General features: G+C 46.9%; 1 protein-coding gene across 1 annotated transcript in view; it reads left to right on the forward strand.

The window, feature by feature from the left end:
- The window catches only part of PKP3 (plakophilin 3), a 158426-nt gene that overhangs the window by 52487 nt on the left and 78158 nt on the right, over window positions 1-27781 (forward strand). The window contains exon 2 of the mRNA XM_078682725.1: window positions 7350-7542. Coding sequence (XP_078538851.1) covers window positions 7350-7542 — 193 coding nt within the window. The remainder of the gene's footprint in view (window positions 1-7349; window positions 7543-27781) is intronic.

Consider the following 27781-nt stretch of genomic DNA (forward strand, 5'->3'; position numbering starts at 1 on the left):
ATTTTGCGACCAGGGAGGGTTCCTATGTGCTGCAACAGGTTGGTGCAATGACTGATTTCAAAGGTGTGGTGGTGAGCTTTTAATATTAAGGCATTTTTGTTTAATTTCTAAAATGATTTAGTCGTATGGATTTTTAAAATGTTATTCTGTAACTTCTGAACATGTCTAGTGACCAATGGCTTAACACAAAATTATGGTCCACATCCTGAGTAACTATAAATAAAAAGAGACGATTACAACATCCGCCCTCCTGCAGATCTGACGAGGGGGCCCTGAGACTCCTGTATCTCAGTCACGTACAGACATGAAACCAAACAAGAAGCCCCTAAAGGTTGGGGGTGCCCCCTGCACTGGAGATGAGACATGGACTTGTGTGACACCTCTCCTGGTGACTCTGAAAGCACCCAAATATTATTATCTATAATGAGGACAGGGAAGCAATCCTTCTGAGATATCTGGGATAAGATGAGGTTTTCTAATGCCAAGTGGGCCGGTGGGCAGTTGTCCTGGGGCATCACGCCCTGTTGGGGTGGTCACAGCACTGGATGTTCAGACTGGGGTATTAGGCTCCATTTCAGCCTTGGCTTGAGTGTCCGGCTATCACCATTTGTTCGTACCTTCATGTCACAAGCTCAATAGAGGCACGCCTATAATACAGCAGGTGCAGTGGCACCGGAGCCCAAGAATTTGAGGGGCCCATTGCATCCCAATTGTAGCAGTTTTTTTTTTTTTACTAACCACCTAGGAGGTAGGGGGTCCATATTCCAAACTTAAATTTGGGCTCCTGTCATGTTTGTTAGGACGCTGTAACCCAACTGTGGTAACACCCTAGCTATCAGTTTATGCTACATCTCTGCAAGTTACTGCGACATTCATAAACAGAAGCACAAAAGAAGTTAATCTTTTTGCCGGATGTTAAAGAACATTCTAAACACCTCTGCAAAAGTGTGGGAATGGGAGAGGCGTATTCTCTACCACCAGCTCAGCTCGGAAGGGGTGGAGAGAAAGAAGATGAGAGAGAGCATGGCAGTGTCCAAAAGCTCCTACTTGAGAGGATGTTTTGAACCTCCCTGGATTTGCTCCAAGAAAAGAGAGAGCCTGCTGGAAAGGGAGGATCCGTGGTGGCTGAGTATCTGTTGATTTCTTGCACGAGGAAGCGGGGGAGCTGAAACCCGAGTTCCCAGGAGCGTTCTGCATCTTCCCCTCAGAGCCAAAGGCAGGAGGAGGCCCGGCTGCCGGAGACCAGCCTGGCACTACCAGCCAACTGTAACCAGTAAAAGGACCCAGAGTGAGGAGAAAAAGCCTCATACTTCAGGGAATACCCCCTTTGTAGCAGGGGCAGACCAATTTGCATATGGCTGGACCACTCTTGTAAGTGCACAGTGGAGAGCAAAAAGTGTAAGCAAGGCAGCTCGGTGGCATATCCCGGGTAGCTTACAAAGCAGAGGTGCAAGATTGTCGATTGCACGCTATGGATTCTGTCGTGAACCTATGTTGTAGAGGGAATACAGAACTTGGCCTCCATGCTCTAATTCACTGGAACTCAAGCTACATCTCAATGACAAAATCCATGGAGACAGATTTATGTCTGGGTTGCTTTTGTTCTCTCTAGAATAGATTAACCTAATTTTTAGTTTGCTAATATCAGTCACCTTTTAGGTGTCTGTGTGAAAAACCCTATTGTGGACCAAACCACAAACGCACAGTGAGCGTAGAACCCACTCATTGCTTACCATTGTTTGTCTTTATATTCACTTTCATTTGCGTGCTTCTTATGCAATGAATTGCTTTCTTCTTCTTTTGTTTGTCTTCCCCCTGGAGCATAGTCTCTTTACCATCCTTTTGAATGTCTTACATATCTTTCCACTGCTCTCATTGAGTAATCCTTTTTAGGATACTACTTTTTATTTTTCATTAAGCTGGTCATGAGAATGCATGATTTTTTTCCCCACACTCTCGTGCCCTTCTTACCCCCCTCAAATACCTCCCAGTTGCCTCCCCTTCATCCACTTCTCACCCACTCCTGTTTTGCTCCCCTACCCCTTGCAGGCCCTCTGCTGTTGGGCCACTCCAAATTTGAAGAAAGCATTTTCAGGTGCCTCCGTGCCTCCCTCGCTCGCCACCAACTCCCAAGTGCTTTCTTCACCTCTTTTTAGCCCCACCTGCTCCTCCCTTGCTCCTCCACTGATCGCAATAGTTAAAACAATTATTTTCTTTGAATTATTTTGAAGGGGCAGGTAGCAAGCCAGGCTGCTCCGCTATCTGAAAGTACTTTTGAACAAATACAATTCTTTTTTTAAATGTATCAATCTAAGTGCCGTCCATCGTCTTAGATCAAGAAAAGAAAATGGCACTCATATAATTTTGTACCCAAGAGCAGGCATGGTGAATCTTGTGCATGCATAAGTCATCAAGCATAGGCGCACCTACAGAATGATGCGACTGGCAGAAGTGGCCACATAAAGGGCCCGATGTAGTTAAATGGCATTTACTGATTCGTAAATACCGAATTTTACCGATTCGGTATTTACAAATCGGTAAATGCTATGTAGGTATTTTTACCGTTTTTGTTACCGAATCTGTAACATTCGGTAATTGCCATTGATTCCTATGGGCCTTGAGGCCCATAGGAACCAATGTCAATTACCGAATCGGTAAATACCGATTCGGTAAAATTACCGAATTTACAAGGGGGACAGGGTGTCACTTTGACACCCTGTTGCACCCCTGATTCTGGCTTGGGTGCCAGGTGACACACATACATGCCCTGAGGGCATGTATGTGTGTCACATGGCACAGGTGTACATGCACAGATGTGCGTGTACACAGGAATTCGTTATTTACCATGACATAGTATGTCATGGTAAATAACGAATTCTTAGGGGCCTGTGGCACTGTTTCCAGTGCCACCTACATATAGATTTCCCGATTCGGTAAATTTACAGAATCGGTATTTTACAGAATCTGTAAATTTACCGATTCTGTAAAATGTAGGCCCCCCACATCTCAATCACCAAATACTAGTCGGTAACGGCCGAAATCGGCCGTTACCAACCGGTATTTGGTGACCTACATCTGGCCCTATATGCATACAAATGCCATTAACTCGCTATATAGAAAATCAAGCACACATACACACGCTTCCTAAATAAACACTTAAACACACACACACAATCTCCCTATCTAGACCCCGTAACACACATTCACAGATGCACAAACACACACACGCAAACTCCTTATAAACGTCCAAACATGCACGACTCCCTGCAAAGACACCTATGCAAACTCGCACAACCTTCCTGTAGACACATAAGCACTGCCAGCGAGCTGCTTTTAGGAGTGGAGCATGGGCTGTCCAGTCGAGCAAACTGCCCTCAAGGAACACACAATGTTGTCCTACAAACTTATAAAATGTGCCCCCCAAATCCATTTGGAGATGGGTGGAACAACTTGCTACATTCACTCAATACAAGATGGGGCTGTTGTGAGCACATTTTCAAAGACTGGTGCTATCTTCCCTGCTGCCATTGTCAAGGTGCCCAAAATTAAAAGCCAATATAGGTGCAAAATGTAGCAGGTATTACTCAAGAGCCTAAAAGTCCAGTTTATCAATCTCAGAAAGTTAATAAAAGTGATATAGGGGCCTGACACAAATTCAGACCATTCACCAGCAGGTTTCTCGTAGGTCTCAGCAGCAGGAGCATTAACCCACAATGCTGTCTTACCTGTTTGCTTTTTGGGCGGTTTGGGTTCTTTTATTTACTCACACTGGTCAGTATACAACACTTGTCCCCTTGGGAGGTGCTTGTGCATTACACACCCGTCGCAGGCGCACTGTTGCAGGTTGCAGTCCTATAACAAAATGAAAGTTTGGCCCGGCAGGAAGCAGAGGCAGCACAGTAAAGGGAGGGTAGATCAGCTCTTATTTTAGCTGACAGTGCACAAGTAACGCTTCTAAAAGTACGGAGTCTATTTCTTAAGTAGATTAACAACACCAATTGCTCTAACTTTCAACAATGCTACCTCTTGTATTTTGCTGGCTCACGATTGTCATTTTTGCCTCATTTAATGTAACGTTTGCTTTTGTTTTTTGCTCAATTGTAATGTTCTCATGTATCAGTTCTGTTCCTTTTGTGAAGCGCTCTGACACCTTCGGGTAAAGTCCGCGCTATATAAAAACGCATAAATAAAATGCGAGACCTATTGCATTGCAAATGCTTGTTTCTTCGGTGGTCGACTTTGGTGCTTAGTTTTAACCGGAAGATTCCTTTGTGGCATGCTGTTGTGAAATCTTGGTTTTTTTGGGGGGGATTCTCGGAGCGAGGGTTGCTTTTCTCTGTGCTGGCCCTGCATTCCTTCTTTGTGTGTTCAGTCGGCGAAGCAGGCTGTGTAACCCCACGGCTTCCCTCTTTTATGGAAGGGCTGGCCTTTTGTGTCTTTTGAAGGAGGGGGCGGCGGTGAAGACACGACCTGACTGGGCCCCGGGCTCAGGCTCGTGAATTTATTCACTGTGTTTGTCCTAATGGTGGTCTCTGCTCCTGCGTTTACTGCACTTTCCCCAGAAATCATATTGGTAGCTGCCAGGTCGCCCCATGCCATGTGTGACACATTCTGCCCTACAGCCAGTCACCCCTTCTGGTACTTGTCGTTTTTTGTTTTTATACAATTTCCAGCATGCAGTGTGATGGTAACAAACAGGACGTTTTCAATGTGCGACGCCAGGGCCCAGAGCCGACGGCATCCCATTGAACCATGGCAATTGTTGTGTTTTACTACCCCGGCAGCAGTGAAAGAGGCAATTGTCCATGCTTTGCACCCAGACCCATGGCATCCTTGCTCCTCTGCGGATGGGTGTGTAGATCTGTGTGTTCACAGTGGCAGATGGTGAAATCCTCACTCAGTACTGTATTCATAAACAACTGCATTTTGCATTCTGATTGTTTGAGCCCTCACTTTTAACGGGGACTGTGGAAAAATGTCAACACGTTGCAGAATGTAAATTGCTTTTACCAAAAAACACAGGACTGGCTGAAGGTGCCATACATGGCAGTGGAAATAAAAGAGGCCCAATATTACGTTATTTAGAGCAAAAATACTAATAAATATACGTTCATCTATTGAATACTGCAGGGCAAATGTCAAATTCCATTGTATGACCACATATGGCATGAGAATAACAATGTCTGCGACCACAGCGACTGAATGTGTCAATTACTTTAAAAAGGAAAGTAGCTCTGCTGATAGTCATAAGGCCTCGAGTGTGATTTACCTCAGTGTACAGATGTTACACCTTGCACCCTCGGATTGGGTAAATTGTTTTTTTAACAAATGCAGATTAAAGCTCTGATTAGCTGTGTTGGGGTGCATATGAATGTAGCTATGGCAGTGTATGTGCATATGAATGTAGCTATGGCAGTGTATGTGCATATGAATGTAGCTATGGCAGTGTATGCAAGAGATTGCTGTATAGTTTGCTTCTTTTCTCCTTTAAATGTCACTCATCTCTCCCTGAGCACAACCTTCGCTGACGCATGCATGTTTACCCCATTCACTGTTTTTGTATTTCTGCAGGTCACCCACAGCTCATTTACAAAACCACAATCTCTCAACCTCCCTCCAGAAGTCATATCTGTGCAACCTAATAATGCCTAATCTTCTCTAACTCATCTGTTTATCCGATGCGTAGGAGCTCTCCCCACCCCCACCCCTCCGCCCCCCCCCCCCCATCATCGCAGGAATTACTGCATGGAAGGGTTTGCTTGAGGTCACAAGACGATTCCCAATAACACTAAACTAACCACAGGTCCCAGAGCAGTCTGCTACCCAGCATAAAGTGCTTCAACGATTTGTCAGAGGTTAGTTAGTGCTGTATGCAGGCATACAAAATATATACATATATATATATATATATATATATATATATATATGTGTGTGTGTGTGTGTCTATTTCAAAATAGTGTGCGTAGAGAAGAGTGTTTGTGGGATTTTATAGAGAATTCGAGTGTATGAATGTGTATCATTATTAAGTGTATGAGTAAATCAGTTTGTGAATGGGTATATGTAGCCATCTATATGAGTGAATGTATATAGGAATGCACCAGCTGTACGTAGGCCCGACACAAAGGTTCTAAGATAACATGCTAATCACAATGTTTAAGTCACTGTTTTTATGACGTTTACACTGAATAGAAATATGAATGCAAACATTACGTTCTTAACACGTATGTACACGAAGAATGTCTGAGTGACTGTATGGGCATAGTAAGCACGGCTGTGTATGGTATGGTAAGAGTTTATTAGAAATAGATCGACTTGTGTGATCTTTGAGCGGCCTGGCTTTTCAGCTCACATCAGTTGGTATTATAAAGCTTGAAATATTGTCCTATTTTGAGTCTAGGCCTACAAAGTCGCGTGTGAGCAGGGCTACAAGCTGAAAGGTCACCGTCACGGCAGGTTCAATATGCAACACATGACAGGGGGCCACTTTGAAATCCCATCTGTGTACTGTAGTATAAACAGTAAAATTCCAGTTGCCACAATGAAATGAGAAGGAAACGTAAGATGTTACACTGACATTCACATGCTGTCCTGTGCAGGATAAACTGAAAGCGCTGAGTACGAGGGTTTTGGTTTGTGTGTGGGGCCGGGAAGGGGGGGGGGGGGTGATCTCCTGTCTCCATGTAGCCACCCACTCACCCGTCCCTGTCCCAGCCCTGCCCAGGTATGCAGGGATCGGGTTGCAAGCCGCCCAGGTAGAGCTCCACCCTCCCCCCTCCCCCCCGATGGCGCTCTTTCAGTCCCCACATCACTGGCATTCCACCTTAACCTGGCCGGCGCTACCTGTTAAGGTGGCAGGGTGTGGGGGGCGGGCCCGCCCCGTCCTGGTGTCAGTTGCTAGGGAGGGGACAGCGCAGTATGTCAGACAGACAGCCCGCCTGCCTCCACCGCCCCGAGGCCTGAGCACACGTCGAGGGCCCGTGGGGAGGCGTGAGGGGCACCGAGGGAGCCAGCTCTGCCCCACACCACCGAGGAACTGCTTGGCACGGCGCTTGGGGCCGCCTGGCACTGAGCCCGTCTACCACTGGGAAGAAGAAGTGTAAGACAGGGGGTAGGGCGACTCACGCCTGTGAGAAGTGAGAGATAGACCCAGCCAGTGCCACTCCCGGAAGCTGTGAACTTAGGACCACCGCCAGACTCCCGGAGATCCCCGCTCCCTTCCGGGCTAGCGCCGGGGTGGTTATGAGTGAGTGAGAGACACTTGTGGGGCGCGCACCGCGGACTGACCGCCCTCCTCTCCAGAGAGGGCCACACGGCCTAGGCACTCACCCTCTCCTACCTCCACCATGCAGGACGGCGGCACCTTCCTGATGTCGGCTCTGCAGCCCAACATGGACACCTCCTCCCTGGCGCTGCCCTCCGACCACCAGCTGGACCAGCGGGACCGCGAGCAGCTGAAGAACGCCCGCGTGCAGGAGCAGGTGCGGCTGCGCATGCTGCAGAAGGGGCCGCCGCGCGCCAACGGCGCGGCGCAGACCTACGCAGGTGAGTGCACGCCGGGGGCCGAAGGTCACAAGCACCCGGGGTGGAGGGCTGCCTGTTAACAAGCTGCTGGGGTTGGATTAAATATACTGTGGTTGTGTTAAAAGTGTATAGGGACACACGACACGTATGACAGGTGTCATGCACAGTGTGACAGAGCAGTATTTAGTCAGTTGTTTTGCATGGAAGGGACATCATCCTAAGGCATGTTTTAGTGCTTTACACAGGAAAGCATCTGTATATCTCACAGGTTAGGCGAGGAGTATATATAATGCATAGTATAAGGAGAGAAAAGTACAATCATCCAAAAATGTCTGATTTGTGTTTACAGTCATTTTCTTTTTAGTACCATCCAGTTATGGGGCACTCTGACGGGCGTCATAGTTTATTGTTGTCAATATCAATGTGCATAGCTGTAAGGGAGAGTGAATGATGGGTTTGGTGGTGGTCTGGGCGGTGGGATTATATAATGTGACCAGGCTGTCCACACAGCATGACACATGATGTGGGGCGTGTTACACAACACAGCGCCAGGTAGGCCCCGAAGCTCTAAAGCGAAGGCCTGTTTGGGTCCAGGCTGCACTGCAATTTCCGGATAGAAAGATTATTTGTAAAGAAAGGTCAGGGACGTGAACCCAATGACATGGGGGAAGGGCCAGCCCAATCCAACATGGCTCCCAGAGGAGTTCCCGGGCCTTCTATGGGACAGGGCACCGCTGGGTTGTATGTCATGTCCCTTCCCCGCAGATATTTGTCTTGTCCTGGGCCTTTTGTCTGATGACACCATTGTTTTTGGTATCTAACACTCTGAGCTGCTTTACATTGATTTTTTTTTGTATTGGGGGTGGAACTGTTGGTCACTGCAGGGCCATAAACGCAGGCTTCAGACCCTGTGACTCAAAGTGACCCAGCCGTTCAAGGCGGGCCCTCCAACCCCTCAGACGGGCCCCATTCAGCCCAAAGCTTATAAATAATTGTGAGGTAGGGGACACTCACGGAGACCCCATCATTTTCTGCATGGGGACCCCTCTTTTTTTTGTTGCTCCTCCGAGTCAGTGGTCTGCTCTTTGGGAAGCACGCTTGATATTGTTGCCGCCTTTCCCAGAGAAAAATACCACCCATTTGTTCACTTTTCAATATTCTGCAAAATACAACTTTATAGAGAAACTTCTGTGTTCATTTTCTAAACGGCTTTTCAGTCTTTATGTTAATTATCAGCCAGGCATCATTCAGGCAGCTGTGGAACACATTTTAAAGTGCATTTTCTGATACTTACTCTTTAAAGTACGTAGTAATAAGGTGAATCGCAGCGGAATAGGTGTTCTAGAACCTATATTAGATCAGACTAAGTAATGCTGCCAATCTCGAACACTGGGAGCTTCATCGTCGTCGTTGGCAGTGACATTATCTATGACTGTCAACGATGATGTCATCCCAATTCAAAGGCTTTTCCCCTTTGCTTGTATGCCTTCACCGACTTGACCCATAAACCTCTTACGCACTGCTTAAATAATGACATCATGGCTGCGTCATATCCTCTTTCAGTGGGTGTGCTCAGCATTTCACCATAGATAAAGCAGCGCCTGCCCCAGACACAGAGGTGGAGCTGCTTGCTGGGGTCGGGGGAAGGCCGGAGACTCCCCCAGCCGGTCAGTGTTTTTAAAAAGGCGGGGGCAGAGTCAGCCCCAGACCAGTCACTCTGTTAGATATATAAAGCTATGTCTCGCAGGCCGGCGCGGAAGGATCCAAATCCTGCCTGATGTTACCCGGAAGGGTAGGGCAGGCCAGTGACGCTGTCGTCGGTAGAAGGGTTGATACCAGTGTGTACTTCTCCGGCCTCCAAAGAAATCATTAACCCCCTAATCTCTAATGCACCGGCTGGGATAGTTAGAAGGCCGAAGTCCACAGCGTGTGGTAGCGATTTCTTCTGCAGCTTCCTACACTCAACACGCCCTATTCAGGCTGCTGCTGACTCCTGCTGGGCAGGGCCGGGCTGGGAAGCCCAAAGTTGCTGTGGCAAATTTTGTCTGGCCACTCTCAAAACATCCCCCCTCCCGACCCCCACCGCCCGTATGTTGCATAGCGAGTGAGTCCGACCACAACAAAGGGGGCTTTATGGTAGGAGGAAGAATTGGCGCGTTCTACAACACATTTATCACTATATATTCAATTGTATTAGCATAGTAAACGATCACCTTACTGTGCAGCAGGATAGGACAATCTTTGTTGGGGCTCTTAAATGATTCCCTTACTGTCAACCTCCAGCAGTGCCCCTCATCTCTCCATAGCCCGTCTCTCACATGCATTTAATTTGTTTTATGGCACCTCTCAAACCAGTGTAGGGTGTCGGAGCACTTCACACACATACACACACAGACGATGAATCAGACATGTGTAAAACAATGTATAGAAAATGGCACATAAGGCAAAGTAGCCTACACGCTGTAGGATACACATGCCATCCATACTGGCATGCACTTTTTAAGAGTGCTTGGTCTGGAGAAGCACAAGCTCAGGATTCAGAAGATAACACAGTGATTAGGGTAGACTTTAATAATAAGAATGTATTTATACCCAATCAAACCTTTTTTTAGCATCATCAGGATAATGAAAGACTAGGAAAAAAAGATATCTTTTTAACCTGTACCATGCAGCTTGCAAGCAGCTCTTTGATGGCAGTCAGGGCCGGACTGGCCACAGCGGGCACCAGGCAATCCCCCGGTGCGCCGCACGGGTGGGGGCCGGTTTTGGGTCCCTGGGGGCCGATTTTGTTACAGGGCCGTTTTTGCAGCATAGCTGCAAAATCGGCCCTGTACCAAAATCGTCCGAAAACGGGCCCCGGCAAAGAGCTCGGTGGCACCTCCAAACCCCCCGAGTGGGGAGGGGGGGCCGGCCGAGCCCTTTGCCAGGGCCGGTTGTGGTTCCCAGTCCGGCCCTGATGGCAGTTCATAGCTCACTGTGCTAGAATAAGATTGCAACTTATAAACTGCACAGTAACAAAAAGATCTCTTTAACAAAAGCAGTAACCCACTGAGCTATGTTCTTTGATATGCATGGTACACGTACTTTGAGGTAGGCATATTAACCCTTTGCAGTACTTTAGATGCCACTAAACAAAACACATCTCTATCCCGCAGGTGCATTAATCACCAGAGTTAACTTGACACTTTTATTGTTGCCCCTAAACTGCTGAGCATACAAGGCATTTTGCAGTGCTTTTAGAATTGCTGCATTGCTACAAAACCTGCCCCCACTAACAAAACTTTCCCCCCCACCCAGGGAAATGCCTGATGCCAGTCTGACCTTGCGGCTGGGCCATGTGCTCTGGAGCTTGGATGGTCTCCGTGTACAATATGGGCTTGATGGAAGTCAGAGGTCACTTGAGTACCTAGTGAGTCAGTGATGGAAAGGTGCCACAGTGCTGGGTTCCCTTCCAAGCTCAGGTTAAGGAGGAGCAGGCTGCTTGGTTCCCAAGGGCGTTTCTAATAATGCCCCAGTTTCAGTGGCATAACGCCAAATTTTCCCCCTGCGTAGAATGTGATGAGGGGCCCTTAAGTCTCCCATATCTCACAGATTTTTATTGACCTTGGTCTGAAGTGGCTCCCTTGAAGCATTGGGGGCTCCCTTGAGAGTGTAAGGCCTCTTGCGCCGCAGGTACCTGTGTTACGTCCCTGCCAGGTTTGCAAGTTTCCCTACCGAGCTGCTGTTATGTGCTCTAGATGGCATGGCCTCATTCTAAGCTTTAGTTACAACGTTCTCTAGTTGTACAGTTTGATAAATAGCTGGAGTTAACAACAATTGTTATTAGCTGAATCTTTTGGGGTGATTCGAATCAAATTATTGGATAATGGCCATTTGAAGTGAACTGAATATTGGGTTCTAACCACTTGGTTCCGAAGTATGTTCAAATGCTTTCTTTAAAAGGGTGGTCATACCTCCTTACGCATTTCTTCCTCCTTTCACATCCTCTTTGTCCCCTTCAGCCATGGAATCTGTCATAATTTTCCCTTTTCCCTTCTTCCTCTACTTTCTCTTGCTTAGTTAACAGGACGCCACCCCACTATTGTCTCTTTCTGTTATCAATTCTGCTAAGTCTCTTCCACTCAGGCGCCCCCTTTTTGCTTTCTTTTCTAATATGCTTTCTTATTTTCGCACCTAATTGCCATCATCTTTTTTTGTTCGGACGATGTGAGAAAGTGGCTCTATATATATACTGGACTAGAATGAAATACAGTGTGTATAGAGTCCTCCAACCCCAGAGGTATAACAGAGGTTAAAGTCAGAACTGACCTTACTCTCCAAAGTGATAGCTTGGTCGAGCAGTAAGGCAGTACCAGAGGACAGTGTAAAGCATTTGTTGTACACACTCAGTCAGCAAAATGTTTCACACACTCAAGGACTGAACTCCAGGCCAATTGTTTTTATATCCACAGATATAGGTGTTTTATTTTTAGAACCAACAGTTATAAAAATGTACTTTTCTTGTTATGAGTTCTCTCATGTAATTACTTTGCAAAGGAGCAATAAAGTTTCGTGTACACAATTAATACAGTATTGACAGTAAGCAACACAATCCTAAAACACACTATTGCATTGAGCTCAATGGGTTTTCCACATGTAACTACAGTTGATTACTAAGTAGATTACTTTAGTATTCCCAGGACTAGATCTTAGATTCAGTCCTGGGGTCTGAGCTGAAAACAGATTAGCAAAATCGTTTTAGTTACTGAAGTGAATTTTCATGAATATAAAGCCGTTTTAAAAGTTCACACTTAAAAACATTTCAATGGAAATCTGACAATGTTATGCAATGGGAGAAAATTCAGGTTGCAGGTAAAGTACGATCGCGTTACTTTTGTAATCCAGTACTGGTCTCCTAGGGCCACCACTGGGGTCTTAACTCAAAACAGGTAGGTAATTGCGTTGCAGTATTTCGTGTACTTTTTAAAGAATATTTCAAGTTTTCAAAAGTAGACACTTAGAAGAAATTTAATAGAAAAGCAGACAATGGGTTCCTATGGAGAAAATACAGATTACTAGTAACCCCGCTAGGGATTACTTTTGCGGTTCAGTACTGGGCTGAAAGGTACAGTACTGGCTTCTCCCCTGATCACAGGTGAGTACTTCGGAATTCGGACTTTGGCTGATTTTATGTGAATATTTTCAGTTTTCAAAACTTCACACTTAGAACATCTTCGAGTCAAAATGGGTCAATGTTATCCAATGGCAGGTAAGTAAATTACCGGTTCCCAGGTGAATACTTGGTTGGTGAAGTTGAGGTTCTGGGCAGAGACTCAGGGGTCCCCCAGGGTCAGGTAAGTACAGTTAGTTCAATCCCAGCGACACAGGGGCGGCTGGGTGCAGAGGTAGGTAGGCCCAATGATATCCAATGAGGGAAGGGGGGCCTTCGGTTGGTGGCTGCTGGCTAGCAGGCCACGCGGCTGTGGGAGCTGGGCTCCTGGTCACTTGCTCAGGGCAAGGGGGGAAGTGGGATAGGACACAGGGGTCACAGACAGCGGCACTCGGGTGGCTGGGTGCAGGGTGCTTTTGAGCCGTCGGGGGCTCAATGTTATCCAATGGGAAAGGTCAAAAAGGAACAAAGGCTGCAGGCTCGGGGACGGAGACTCTCCAGGGGCGACCAGCACTTCGAGAGGTGAGTTGGGATCTTGGAGCACAGGTAGGTACCCCAAAGGGAGGCACAGGGGGCTGTAGAGCGCCGGGTGCAGGAGTGTCTTTGGGTGTCAGAAAAGCTTACCCTCTTCTGGTCGCGGTTGGGGTGGCCCCTGGTTCTGAGTCTGCAGGCATCGGCTGGTTTGTCGAGGAGGGTCTTTGGGCACTGGACTTCGGGTCCCAGTCGCCGGGTGGACGTCCTCGTGGTCTTGGTTCGGGTTGGCCCAGCCCGGGCTTCCTGGTGGGCACCAGGTGGGTTGTTGCAGCAGAGCCTCTGCTGATGGGAGTCCCAATCTTCAAGAGGGTCAAGGCAGGCAGGTCCTCTAGGTGTCCCAAGGTTGCTGTCCGCGGGGGTCACCGGGTTTAGGCAGGAGCAGGTTCCAGGGTCAACAGGCCGGTAGGGCTGGGGCCAAGTCAGTTGTTGTTGTCCTGTTGTTTGCTTATTATCAACAATTGGTTAATTCGGGTAAAAACAACAAATTTCTTTGCTTATCTCATGTTGGCACACTCTATTACTCATTAGTTATAAGCTGGAAAATTCAGAACATTACTATATGAGTAAAACGAACAAATGAGAATCCAAACAGTTCACGAGTCCTGTTGTTAGCAGCTGCACGGCAGGTCTTCTTCTTCTTGATCTTCTTTCTTCTTTTTGGTATTGGGATCTGAGGTAGGAAGGTTCAGGGAGCCCCTAAATACTACATTTAGGGGCGTTACAGGTAGGGCAAGGGCAGGGACCAATGGGTCCCTGTCCTGGGGTGAGTACACCTCCTAGCCTGCTCCTTTCCTGTGGGAGGGGGGCAGGAGCCTAGCTGGGATTGGGCAGGGCTCTATTGAGCAAAAAGAGGACTGAGTTGTTCCTGGGGTGCAAAAAAAGGGGGGGGTCAAAGAAAGTGGATATTGAGGGGTGGTTAAATGGTAACCATCCAGTGGATATCCATTTTGTTGGATATAATGGCCTCACACACCCTTGCAGGTGTCATGCTTCATCATGGGCAATGCTCCTCGTTGGGTGGGCGGTGCAATACCCAACGGGCAACACCTCAAAGAGGGGCTCTTTGGCGGAGATCTTTTTCCAACTGCCCGTAGGTGAAGTGTGGGTGAGGGGCCAAAGTAACGGTAGACGGGAAGTGAATGTAAAATAACGCAGAGGTGCCAGAAGGAACTTTAGTCTGTTGGTCCCATGCGTTAACTAAAACAAACAGTTAGTCTAGGAGTTCTGGACAACAATGTGTTCTTTACTCAAGACTATACTATTGGGCAGGGCTCCCCATCTACAAAATAGCCGGAGCCCAGGGTCGTGCTTCACCTCGCCTCCTCCACCTGTGGGGTGGAGTTGGCAAAGGTTGGCACCCCCCCTTCCTGACGTAGTTTTTCCCGCCAGTCTTCCTGCCAGTGTGGGGGTAGAACTGGTGGAGGCCAGTTGCTGGGTACAGCAAATGGTCTGGAGAAACTCTCAGAGGCGGCATGCCTTTGAAGCTTCCCCCTGTCCATCCTGGGGGAGGAGACATAGCACCTCGCCCAGGATGTGCATTGTTGCAGGCCCAGGAGAGCGGGTGGCTCTCCACCCAGGGGTCCAGCAACATGTCTGCTCTGTGGCAGCCTCTGCAGCCACTCAGCCCAGACGTGGATTGTAGGTTCAGGTTTTGGAGGGCATCTCTAAGATACCCTCTGATGTGTTTTACATTAAATCCCACACTGGCATCAGTGCGGGTTTAATGTGCTGAGAAGTTTGGTACAAAACTGTGGAGTTCGTAATGACAACCTCCCAGCACCATATACTCTTAATGGCATCACTGCACTTACAGTGCCCAGGAATGGCCCTGGGTACTGTAGGGGCACAGGGCTCATGCACCTGTGCCCTCACCTCTGGCATAGTGCACCCAGCTAGAGGGGTGACTGAAGTATGCCAGGGCAGTGGGTTCTGTGGGCATGGCACACATGGATGTGTGCCATGTCGACTCTTGTTTTAGTTCTGTACTTAGGCACTCAGCCTGCAAAGGCAGTGTGTGGGTGCCAGGGTACAGGGCCCCTGAGGATGGCACAATAAGTGCTGCAGCCCTCAGGGGTCTTCTCTGGTCATCATGCCCTGGGTACATAGGGTACCATTTACTAGAGGCTGACAGGTGGCCAGAGGTGCCAATTGGGTCTTTGGTTTCAGTACAGTTTTAGGGAAGGAACACCGGCCCTGGGTACCTGGTTGGCAGGAGCCCAGGGTACACTCTGTCAAAGCACATCAGCAATTCAGAAAAAAGTGGGGGCATACCAATGCGAGGAAGATGGCACTTTCTCACAGACGACAAGTAATTCGAACCAGTTAATTCAAAGAAGTAAATGATCTGGTGCTTAGAAGACCTAGGATTTGTGCTTTGCCTTTGAGATGGAGTGAAGGATGCTTTCTTCATGTTATAAGGTCTCGTTGAGAGGTTGGAAATAAAGAGGCACTTGGTTGCAATCACAACCCTAAACTCTGAGGACATTCCCCAATAGACATTTTTTAGGTCTCGCCTGTCGATGCGCATGCGCATCGAGCAAGGCGAGAGTATTGCGAGTTATCCACTCTTTATCCACACTGCAAGGAATCGTGGCGATTCCTTGCAGTGCCCGTGACTTTTAAGGTCAATGCGCATGCGCATTAAGCTTATGCGCATGCGCATTGACCTTAAAAGTCACGGGCGCGTGCATGTCCGTCTTTGTTTACCGTGTCGCATTTCTCCTCCCTCCTCCCCTCTCTTCCCTTCGGCTTGTTGTTATGATTTGACCCGCTCCGCCCCCTCCCCTTCCCACCGTGTCGCATTTCTCCTCCCCCCGCCCCTCTCTTCCCTCCGGCTTCGTTTTTTTTTTTGTTTATTTTACCCGCCGTGTCTCCGATCCTTTCGCTTGTTTATTTGAATGAGCGTTTCCCTGGCTTAGAGCGGCACCCAATTCATGGGTGCCTTACTTTAATGTATACAGATGCTTGCTCTCCTCCCTTTGTGAGTGTTTCTCTGGCTCAGGCAAGCATGCTGCTGGCTTTCACGTTCCTGTAGCTGTACCCTTTACATCCGTGTTCCTAACCTTACTGCTTCAGACTATTAAGCCACCTTCACACCACCAGCCCCCTTTAGCAGCCCACGCATGCTCCTCCGCACAGAGGTTCCAATCACAGTAACTGCATGCCACAGCTTCTTCGTAACTAACGTCCTCCTGTGCCGTGAACCTCAGAGAACGAACAAGAAAGAGGTTACTGGAGGTTCTTTCAGTGGGTACACACTCTCCCTGAAATCTCAGCTGAGGGGCACCGACAGCGAAACTGGTTAATGCAATCTAGTATCGCATTTCTCCTCCCCCCTCCCCTCTCTTCCCTTCGGCTTGTTTGTTGATTTGACCCGCTCCGCCCCCTCCCCTTCCCACCGTGTCGCATTTCTCCTCCCCCCTCCCCTCTCTTCCCTCCGGCTTCGTTTTTTTTTTTGTTTATTTTACCCGCCGTGTCTCCGATCCTTTCGCTTGTTTATTTGAATGAGCGTTTCCCTGGCTTAGAGCGGCACCCAATTCATGGGTGCCTTACTTTAATGTATACAGATGCTTGCTCTCCTCCCTTTGTGAGTGTTTCTCTGGCTCAGGCAAGCATGCTGCTGGCTTTCACGTTCCTGTAGCTGTACCCTTTACATCCGTGTTCCTAACCTTACTGCTTCAGACTATTAAGCCACCTTCACACCACCAGCCCCCTTTAGCAGCCCACGCATGCTCCTCCGCACAGAGGTTCCAATCACAGTAACTGCATGCCACAGCTTCTTCGTAACTAACGTCCTCCTGTGCCGTGAACCTCAGAGAACGAACAAGAAAGAGGTTACTGGAGGTTCTTTCAGTGGGTACACACTCTCCCTGAAATCTCAGCTGAGGGGCACCGACAGCGAAACTGGTTAATGCAATCTAGTAGCACAATTAGGGGAGTGATGATCATTTTTATGTGTTGATACATTTTAATTATTCAATGAAAGTTTTACTGCATTTTTTTTTTTGTTGGGTAGCTTCATCATTAACAATGGCGGCGCGTGCCTTTATTCATCTTTAATAATGGCGGTAGCATGCCTTTCTTTTGTTCTGCGCGGCTCGCCCATCTCTTTATTTACTTTGCTGTCATTCAGAAGCTGTCAGTGGTGGCCGCTGTTCAACAGCCTGTTGCGTTTTTGCGGTCACAGGAAACAAAGTTCCAAAACGTTCCTGGGGCCGTAATCGAAAAATGTCATGTCAGCATTAGGAATAGGCGTGGCAGAAAGCAGCATAGCTTTTTCACACCGCCTACAATGTCTCCAGCCTTATATCTGCTTTATTCGCTACAATCAGCAAGTCATGAATATTTGTTGGGCGAAGCGACATTTAACGCTTTGCAGTGAGTTATAGTGCGTGTGCATTTACACATGGGGAAGGGGGTTGTTAAGCGCCTGCTGCACAAAACATTGCTCTAGGAGCGCTGCGCAGCAGACAATGGAAATCCGATGGAAGTAGATAAGCACTAATCACTGGTTACATTCTCAATGGCTCCCAATGCTGATAAATAATGTTTAATATTTGTTATCAGACGCCACAGTGGAGCCGCTGCAGTTCTGTGTTCATTTCCACACAGAAAGCCGGCCCTCTTCTTTCTCTCACTAGCTCGCCTCCAACCCTCATCTCCCAATGTAATTTCATGTAATTCTTTTAGTGAACGACTTTATTACAATGATGCCAAATCCACAATAAGAAGACAAGCAGGTTTATTGCAGCACAGCTAAGGCGTCCGCCCAGGTTGATCTCCAGATGCAACTGGAGATAACTGAGTGGAATATACAGTTACAGGCACTCCATTAAGAATGTAGAACGCCATGTGAAAATACACAGAGCGCACAACAACCAGGCCTCATCAGCTGTACCTCAAAACAACCAGGACTCATCACCCCTCTCTCACAACAACCAGGCCTCATCACCCCTCTCTCACAACACTCACTCTCACTCACCCTCAACCCCTCAGCCTCACCCTCACCCTCACTCACCCTCAACCCCTCACCCTCACTCACCCTCACCCTCACTCACCCTCACCCTCACTCACCCTCAACCCCTCACCCTCACTCATTCACCCTCACTCACCCTCAACCCCTCCCCCTCGACCCCTCCCCCTCAACCCCTCACCCTCACCCTCACTCACCCTCACTCACCCTCAACCCCTCACCCTCAAACCCTCACTCACCCTCAACCCCTCACCCTCAACCCCTCACTCACCCTCACTCTCACTCATCCTCACTCACCCTCAACCCCTCACCCTCAACCCCTCACTCACCCTCACTCTCACTCACCCTCACTCAGCCTCAACTACTCCCCCTCACTCACCCAAAACCCCTCACCCTCACTCACCCTCAACCCCTCACCCTCAAACCCTCACTCACCCTCAACCCCTCACCCTCACTCACCCTCAACCCCTCACCCTCACTCACTCACCCTCAACCCCTCACCCCCTCACTCACCCTCACTCTCACTCACCCTCACTCAGCCTCAACTACTCCCCCTCACTCACCCAAAACCCCTCACCCTCACTCACCCTCACCCTCAACACCTCACTCACCCTCACCCTCACCCACCCTCACCCTCACTCACCCTCAACACCTCACCCTCAACCTCAACCCCTCACCCTCACTCACCCTCACTCCCCCTCACTCACCCTCACTCACCCTCACTCACCCTCACTCTCACTCACCCTCAACCCCTCACCCTCACTCACCCTCACTCACCCTCACACAGTGCAATAGTTCTCAGACCATTTCAGTTAGAGCTTTTAGAAATGTTTATGGCTTTTTTTATTTGTAATACTTTAGCATTGGCTACAGGAAACAAAAATGCTAAACATTGACAAAAAAACCCCATAAACAATTCTAAAAGCACTAACTCTAATGGTGCGAGACCTATTGCATTTCCAATGCTTGTCTGTGATGTATGCTTGCTGATTCTCCATGACCATCTTTACTCATTCTCCAGCCTGAAAATCTACCAGAGCCATTGAAAAGTAAACAGTCTTGTAAGCCATGCCTGCTGGCACAATCTATGAGCCTTCTGCCCCCCTTTTTGTAAATCTCAGAGGACACACATTGGGGTCCCAGGGTTCTCATGATAGGTCTTGTTTCTGTCCAGTTTCTAAAAACTGGTGAGAGTTGCGAGCAACTATTCCTTGCCCCAAGCTAAACTTACATTCACACCATTGCTACAACCACAGGAATCCCTGTTGCCTCCACATCTGCACCTAAACAAATATTGTTTATCTGAACTGGATTCTGTACTTATAGGTCTGGCTACCATAAGCCGAATTGCTGCTCAGAAAAGGTCCTTGGGCCATGCTGGCACGCTTGGTCCTTTGCCCTGGAAATTTGGACACAGGTTCCAATGATATTTTTGATTGTCATGAGTAATGGTAAGGAATAGCAAGGAAACTCAAAAATGTGTTTCCCCAGCTACTGCGGCTTGTAGATAAAAAGAATTAGGCTGTCGCTGAGGCCAGCCTAGTGCTTTGGAATGGGTTCTGGGTAACCAAGGAACTTGAAGCTATACGGAAGGGGATACTTATGTTTCTTGGTCAGTTTTTGATACAACTTACCAATGTAGGACCTGGGGTGTATGGACCCCAGCAGGGCAGAAGCATATGTGAGCTGTGACAGAGGTTAGGGGGACTTATTTAGGGTAGGGAAACGTCTGTTTTGTCAGTGCTGGGGGAAGAGGGATCTCAGCAGGTTGAGTCACACATTGCAAAATTGTTCTGCCGTTTGTAGCTTGCTCATGCAGTCCTCTGAACTGTTGAATCGGTTTCTCCACCACACCCTCCTGAGACATGGACCACGCTCTTTAGGCAGAGTCGGTAGGCTGACTAGGACTTGACACATGCTTTTCAAGCTAGCATAGCTTCTTATCCTTAAGGCAATTTTTAGCAGGCAGCAGACTGTTCTCTCAGGCAGAACGTCCTTCAAGCTTGTACACCATTCCACATCCTGACCTGAGCTCAGGTGCACAAGTCCCTTAGGCCAAGGATGAGGTTAACGTTTCACAAGTACTGGACCTTCCAGTACATGTTCAGTACTGTGGAGCTGGACAGGGTTCCATTTCAATCACAGCCAGTGCGTTCTTTGACTACTGTGCCAGCAGTTTGTATGGGGCAAGGGAAGGTTTGTTGGATCTGTTGGCTTTTCAGTAGCCGACACAATGGACCTGGTTTCATCTACAGCTGGTTTTTGATTTGAGCTGCAGGCAAAGCAACTGCAGAATAACTTCTGAAGGCATAATGTGGGAAACAGGCCCACATAATTCTTCTAGGGAATCTGTGTAGGGTCACTTTGCGCCTTTGACCGTCCAAAGAGGAACTAAGCTAAAAGGAACTTACTGAAGACACACAGATGCATCAAAGGGGCATTCGGGCAACATGTCCCTAAGTATCTCATGCTAGAAGGCATGATTTCCGGACTGCATGAACCTGTATTTGCCACTCACACATGACAGCGGAAATGCAGTACTAGGGTCACCAGGGTAGAGAAAATGGCTTTACCCAAACTATTAAATGACCCTAACCAACCAGACACGTGCCCCTAAACACGCGCCCCTTGTAGATCTTTAGTTCAGGGTCCGCCAGATAAAAATGATTTTTAGAAGGAGAACATATTGAGTGAGAAACCGAAATGTCGTATGATGGTAGGTATGGTGCATGGACCTCAGTACTATCATCGTCAGACACACCAGATTGTGTCCGAAGTTAGGGGAAACTGATGGGAGAATTGTGTTAGACTCTGGCCACTGCCCGTGGTCTCCAGTGTAAAGATCATATTGTGTTGTATGTGATGTCATTTGTGTCCAGTGGGGGGACTGTGCTGCCTCTCAGATGCAAGTAATGTCTCATGTTATTTGTCTTTGACTCAAAAGTTGATGCCACTTGTCTGTACTTTATTTTCAGAGCTGGGTCTTTTGTTTAGCAGACAATCCATACCACTGTTTATTTACTTTTGATGCAATTGACCTCACCCACATTCGAGGGCATGTCAAATGCAAGCACTGGAGCCAAGGCTTGTTAAACAATGTTGTAATTGCAGACAGGTAATCAGCAGCTCAGGCCTCCTGCCTCCAGGTCCCTGTTAGTGCTAAATGACTTGCTTTGGGCGCTCCTTCCAACAGCGCTCTTTTATTGCTCTATGATCCTAGCACTGTGGGCTCCAGCAAAGTGAGCTGTTTGTCAGCAGTGCTCTGCCATTGCCACAGTAGTCCATCCAGCACAGTGAGCTCCCAGCAGTACTGAGGTTCCTCCAAGCAGTGTCTTGTCAGTGGTACATAGAGGGGCTCTGAAGCTGTCTCTCAGCTGTGCTCTTCTCTCACTGCTGTACCACTGCACACTGCCTTGCCACAAGCACTATACCCTGTGGGACTCAGCACAGCTGCGCCCTTCTGCACTGCGGGTTTCCTCACCTCACCCACTCTTTCACACAGTTTCTTTACAGAAGTAGGTGCCGTCAACTTCTTTTTGCTGCAATAAGTCACACAGGGATCCTGATGCTTGAGCGGAATTGGATTAATAAAATGTTTGATTCTGGCAACCAGCGACACTTTATGTATCTCTTGATCGGCTCCATCAGCTCCAGTTTCCTGACTGATGAAGGAAATTTAAAGAGGTTGGGAGCATAGCTCTTCAGAAGATGCAATAATTAGGAACACCAGGCTGTCTCTTCATTGAGATCCTATGGGATAATGCTATGATCGATTACTGACCAGTATATCATGAGGCAATGAAAGAAAACTTCCCAAGGTTACTCAGAGTTAGTGGTAGAGGCATGATAGCTGTTATCCATCCTCGTGTGCACCCTACTCCTCTAACTGGATGCATGGAACCAGAGCCGCCAAACAAGGCTTGAAGCACTGACCTAGGGTAAGATATGTCTGACAGTCATAGGGAAACAGCCTGGGATAGTTTAGAGGAGGAAAAGTTCCTTAACGGGGTGGAGTGGTTTCATCTGTCTGTAAGCATATATTATGGCTCTGTTCCACAGACCCAGTATGCAAAATGTGGGACTGTGTTGAAGACACTGGAATTTAGTGTAGTTTAATGTAGTGAAGATATGTTGGCAACTCTCACAACAGTGCGGGAGTCTCAAATAAAAGGAGAGTATAATGCTGTTTGTGAGGTGGGTGCTGATGGATAAGTGATGTTGGTCTATCTTGTATAAAAGTGGGGCAGCCTTGCTGACTGCGAATAGGGCAGTATTGAACAGAAGAGGTCTCAGTTGCACATCCACCCTACACCAAAGGTAAAAGGCACACAAGCAATGTGGACATGTTGGAATACTACAGTATTTGTTATGCATTATATTCAGTGACTTAGGGTGTGGAGGCTTCTCCCTGTCACTTGGTTACGTGGCATGTTATGTCCTGCTGATCTCTAATAGGTGTGTGAATGTGAAAATGTTTTTTTCAAGGATGGGCTGGCCCAGCTCCTCCTTGCTGTTTCCCACCAGACTTGCTGATAATGCAGTTCCTGTTCTCAGTGTCTTATCACACACAGGCTTGGGAGGAAGGCAAAGTTTCCACATGTTTCTGCGACCATTATATGTACACATCATCCCGCAGGCCTAGCGAGAACTTAGAAACACTCGGTTCTACGGTCTTGACTAAACCCCTCTGGACCAATTCACAAAAACATTCACAAGTGCGTGGTATCGCATTCCTATAGTACTACTTCACGCACTCTTGAATGCCTTTTGCGAATTGGCCCCTGTACATTTAAAATGCGAATATTTAGGGCCCATTCAGATTTATTTATTAAAACTATACAAGACTGTGCCCTCTTTTGTACTTTTACTAATAGAGATTTGGACATTTCTAGGGTCAATTCACAAAAGCAATGCTGAGTATTGTGTTTATGTGACGTAGTACTACTGGACTACTACTTCACCATCTCAGAAATGTCTTTGTAAACTAGCCCCTTGGCTTCCTTGTAGACACTCAATGGATGCTGTTGCAAAGAGGAACACAAAGAGGGCTACTGGGTGCTCGAATATAACACTCGGTATTGGCTAATCAATGCAGGAGTAACACCGACTGCATCACTGTGGTTTTGAAGTCTATAGTGGAATGTTGAGATGGGCAATGACATTTTTGTTGATGTGGGTGACATTTTGAAAATGGACCGATGTTTCTGAAAAGAAATAGCTCCTTATTTGATATGTAGGTGTGTATATGCTTAGGGATAGATGATGTTCGCTTACACGCACCTCGCCCTCTATTGGGGAGTCACTGAACTGAGAGTACGCATCCTTCGACGAGGGCTGCCATTGATTCATTATCTCATTTTTGAGGCATTGCATGGATTTAACAGAAGTGCTTGTGTTGGTAGACTTCACCTCTAGTCTTACAAAAAGGAAGTATACTGTATTTACGGTAGTCTGTAACTGCCCAGAAAGACTGCCCTAAAAAGTGGAAGAAAGACCAATCCCCTGAGTTCAAAACAGAGTTTATATACCAGGCCATCCAAGGCCAAGGTATGTGTTATTAAATCCTGAAAGCTTTCACCTGGTGCCCACAGTCAACTAGGCAAAAAAGCAAACAGCAGGACATTTTGTGGGGGAGCAAGGAAAATTGAGGGGCAAAACAATTGACAAATATAGCTCAAACGTTTCGGTCTCGAAGATCTGTATTTGGTTTGGGCGAGGAAGAGAATGACATGCCTGGGCCTTCATTACTCAATCAGGAGTTTGTTAAAGCGCGACTACTCACCCATAAGGGTCTCAAGGCGCTAGGGGTGGTGGTGGGGGGGGGGGGTGCAGGTTCCATTCCATCAAGGAGGGGGTCTGTCGAAGAGCCAGGTTTTGAGGTTTCTTGCGAAGATGGGGAGCGATGTTGTCTGTCTGAGGTGGAGCGGAAGGGCGTTCCATGCTTTGGCCGCGAGGAAGGAGAAGGAGCTGCCTCCCGATCTGGTCTTTCTGGTGCGGGGGACCACGGCGTAGGAGAGCTGGGCTCTAAGGTTTGATGAGAAGGAGAGTATAAAACCTTAACATCCAGTGCCATGCATTTGAATTTGGTGAGGAGGCCAGAGACATGTCTGCACTGACAATAACATGTTTTAGGACTGAATATGGAAGAAAAAGAAGCGTCTTTGGCTCCCGTAACTGGCTTTGGAATTGGCTATGGAGTAAAGGGGCGGGTCATTTCCCAAGTGACTGCATTAGGATTGGGCAAGGATCTGAACAGACCTGTGCCTCTAATGACATGCTTTTGGATTGGGTTTGCAGGAGAGGAATACGTCTTAACCCCCCCACTGGGGCTTGTGGATTTTATAAGGAGGGTAGTGACAGTTCTCACCTCCAATTATGGCCACTTGTAGGACTGGCATACCTATTCATTTTATTTACTTTTACAATGTTATCAAGTTTACACTTGGCCCAAAAAGTTGTCTGGGTGCTGTCCATCAGAAACGTGAAAAGTATCAACTACAAATATAGCGAGTTGTCACAACAATCAATACATGTTTCTTCCATACCCGATTACCTTTGAGATATGCAATATAAATCTATACTTTTCTATTTAATAATTACCTGCAATAGTTTAGTCCACACTATTCTGACATATAATCCATTAGATAGCACTGTTCTCTAGTGCATGAATTTATGAAAAAACAATGATATTAATTACCTACAGACGCCTGCAGATTATTATTGAGCCGTTTATTTATGGGTAAACCGCTCCAATAAACAAAAATTAAATTTCGGAAGGTAGATCTTTTTTCACGCTGGTTACTTGCAGCTTCAAGAGGACTCTGCTTCAGGTGGTCAAGTGTTGCCTTCATAAACTTTAGCTTCTCGTCAGGCACATTAGCCTGCGTTTTGTCACTGTGCTGCCCAATAAATAATGCATAGGCTTTTTAACATGATCCCTGCCTTCAAGGGCAGCCGGTGCAGTGAATTTAACTCGATGAAGGTGATCAAAGCTGAATTTATTAGAGACTAACCTCGCCACCACATGTAAGACTTCTCTCACAGGTGTCTTGGTAAATGTAATGATCACTCCTGGGTTAACAATTCTTTACTCCACTCTAGCTGACTGCAAAACCTGGACTCTTGTTCGAAAGTAAGGATGCTAATGAAATGAAGCATTGTACCTTTCACAGTAAATTCGCACGGGTAATTGGAGATTTAGCTAATTTGTTATTGTTTCATTTAAGTATTAATCTTTCTGATTTGGCAGTGGCAGAAGGTGGTATTTTTATGTTTTTTTTTATAGCAAACAAACGTTTAGCGTGTTTTTACAAAGAGACTAAACCACCAATACAGCCACGGTGATAAAGTAAACAAGCAAATTGGCGAGACGATTTCAAACGCCTGTGAGAAAGAAGAATTATAAACAGCCAGACAACAACATGCACAAAGAAAATACTTGCAGAGTAAGGGGGGCAGGGACGGACGAGCATTGTGGGGCAGCCAACGTGTATGTATTAAAAGAACTCCAACTACCGACAGAGATATCTCCCTGGTTCTCAGGTGAAAACAGTAACTTTCACAATCAGTCGTTGATATTTGAAGAGTTTTTAGCTTTTACATTTCCTCAAGGTCAACCTATCGGCTGTTGAGTGTGGCTCAATGGTTAGAGTGGCAGACCCTGATGCAGAGGTCTAGCCCGGGACCAGGGTTCAATTCTCGCCTCAGGAGGGTCTTGGGCTCAATTTCCTCGGACCTGATATTTCTCGCCTCTGTGCCTATTCTAATCATGGGTCCCACTCTGCAACTCTGGGCAATAGCTTGCTTAATCTCCACAATGGCCCCAACAACGCTAGGATGCCTGGCTTCACCTTGGGGGTGCCCAGGAGTGGGCACTTCACATGGAAAGCCAGGACGGGTTCCACAGCGGTATGCGTACAAGCGCCTGAGATACCCCTTCGGGGGTCGATTCGGGCGCTATACAAGTACTACTACATCTACATTTACATCCAAGAAAGGCGTTTTTTGGGTTTTAAAGTTACACTCAAATTACTCAGAAACAGCTGTAACAAAGGTACCAATAAAGAGAGCATGAAACCTCACCCAAGCTCTTAATCTAACATATCATCTACATCTGACCAAAAGAACAAAACCGTAGAACATTCCCAAATCATATAACCTAAAACCTGCAAGCCCAACATCTATCTGAGTCTAGCAAATTGAGCTTTACCATTTGCTTAAGAGCTATATATAGTCCTATAATGGCTTCCTTGTTGGATAACACGCAAATTGAGGTCCAGTTTTATTTTGTATAATTGCACACAAGAAGTCAGACACAATTATGGCTAATTTATTAATATATACCTTTAGTACGCATGCTTTACATCGCATGCCATTACAATGCGGTTGTTACAACGACCGCGTTGTTACGATGCAAACCATTACATGGCAAGTCATCTTAACGACTTGCTGTAGGGGGTCTACTGGACTTAGGAATGGTATAATTTACTATTCCTACTCCAGGTTATGCAACAGCATGGAAGGTGTGGATTGTAAATCCAACACCTTCTGCCGCCTACAGCAAGTCGTTGTAACAACTTGCTGTGTGTAATGGTTTGCGTTGCAACAATGCGTTTGTTGTAACGACGTGTTGTAATGGCATGCAATCTAAAAGCTGTTTCCCCAAATTCACACCACTATAACTAGTTTTCCTAAATAACTTTCTTCATCACAAACTTCGTCTCGAGAAAAAAAATTGTCAGCAGACTTATTTTTACCTAAGCGATACAGATTTGATGCAATGGCACCCCTCCGGACAACATTCTCCACCTATCATCCAGCAAGGTTCTTAAAACAATTACTAGCAGAACCCTCGGTTAGAACACATCACTGACAATATAGCAGTAAGAGGAAATATATTTATTTTCGTTTAATTAAATCTAAAACAATTAATAATAAGTTTATTTTAAATTAATAAAGAATGGGGTTAGAGCTGATGTAAGGATGCATTTAGGATAATGATTACATTACATTAAATGTAATTATTTTAGCTCAGTGATAACCCTATAATCGAGTACATGCATGTAACTAAATATAATTTATTTTTAATAACTGTATGGTAGGTAAAATACATCAATGTTGTTGCAACGTCACGGTAGTGGTAAAATACATGAAATACTTACATTAGGGATGTAGTGGCTGTTAATGTAGTGGCATTGAGGTCCTCACCAAGCCACATAGTACCAGGGATGTGACAACATAAAACCAGCTGAGGCAGCATCCTGGAATATCTAAGCAGTAGCCAGAAAGATATTGGCAGCACATATGATGACATATTTACTGGGACAGGAACAGGGATTGACAGTATGTGCCCTGGCGCACTATTTGTCCAAATAGAACTTATGATGGGTATTTCTTCACAGAGACAAAATGAAACGTATAGGACAAGATTTACCAATTCTCGCGCAGCGCAGTGCGGCAGCCGCAAATGCTGCACTGCGTGAGAAAGAGAGTGTGCCAAATTGACTGAAATATGGCACTCTCCCAAATGGTGAAATTAGCTGCCGTACACCAGTCACCTTTGCGCCATAGAGCAAGGGTGTTTCCGTGAGACAAGCATAGGTTTT

Source organism: Lissotriton helveticus, chromosome 3_1 (assembly GCF_964261635.1).
Source record: "Lissotriton helveticus chromosome 3_1, aLisHel1.1, whole genome shotgun sequence".
In the NCBI taxonomy this organism is placed as follows: domain Eukaryota; kingdom Metazoa; phylum Chordata; class Amphibia; order Caudata; family Salamandridae; genus Lissotriton; species Lissotriton helveticus.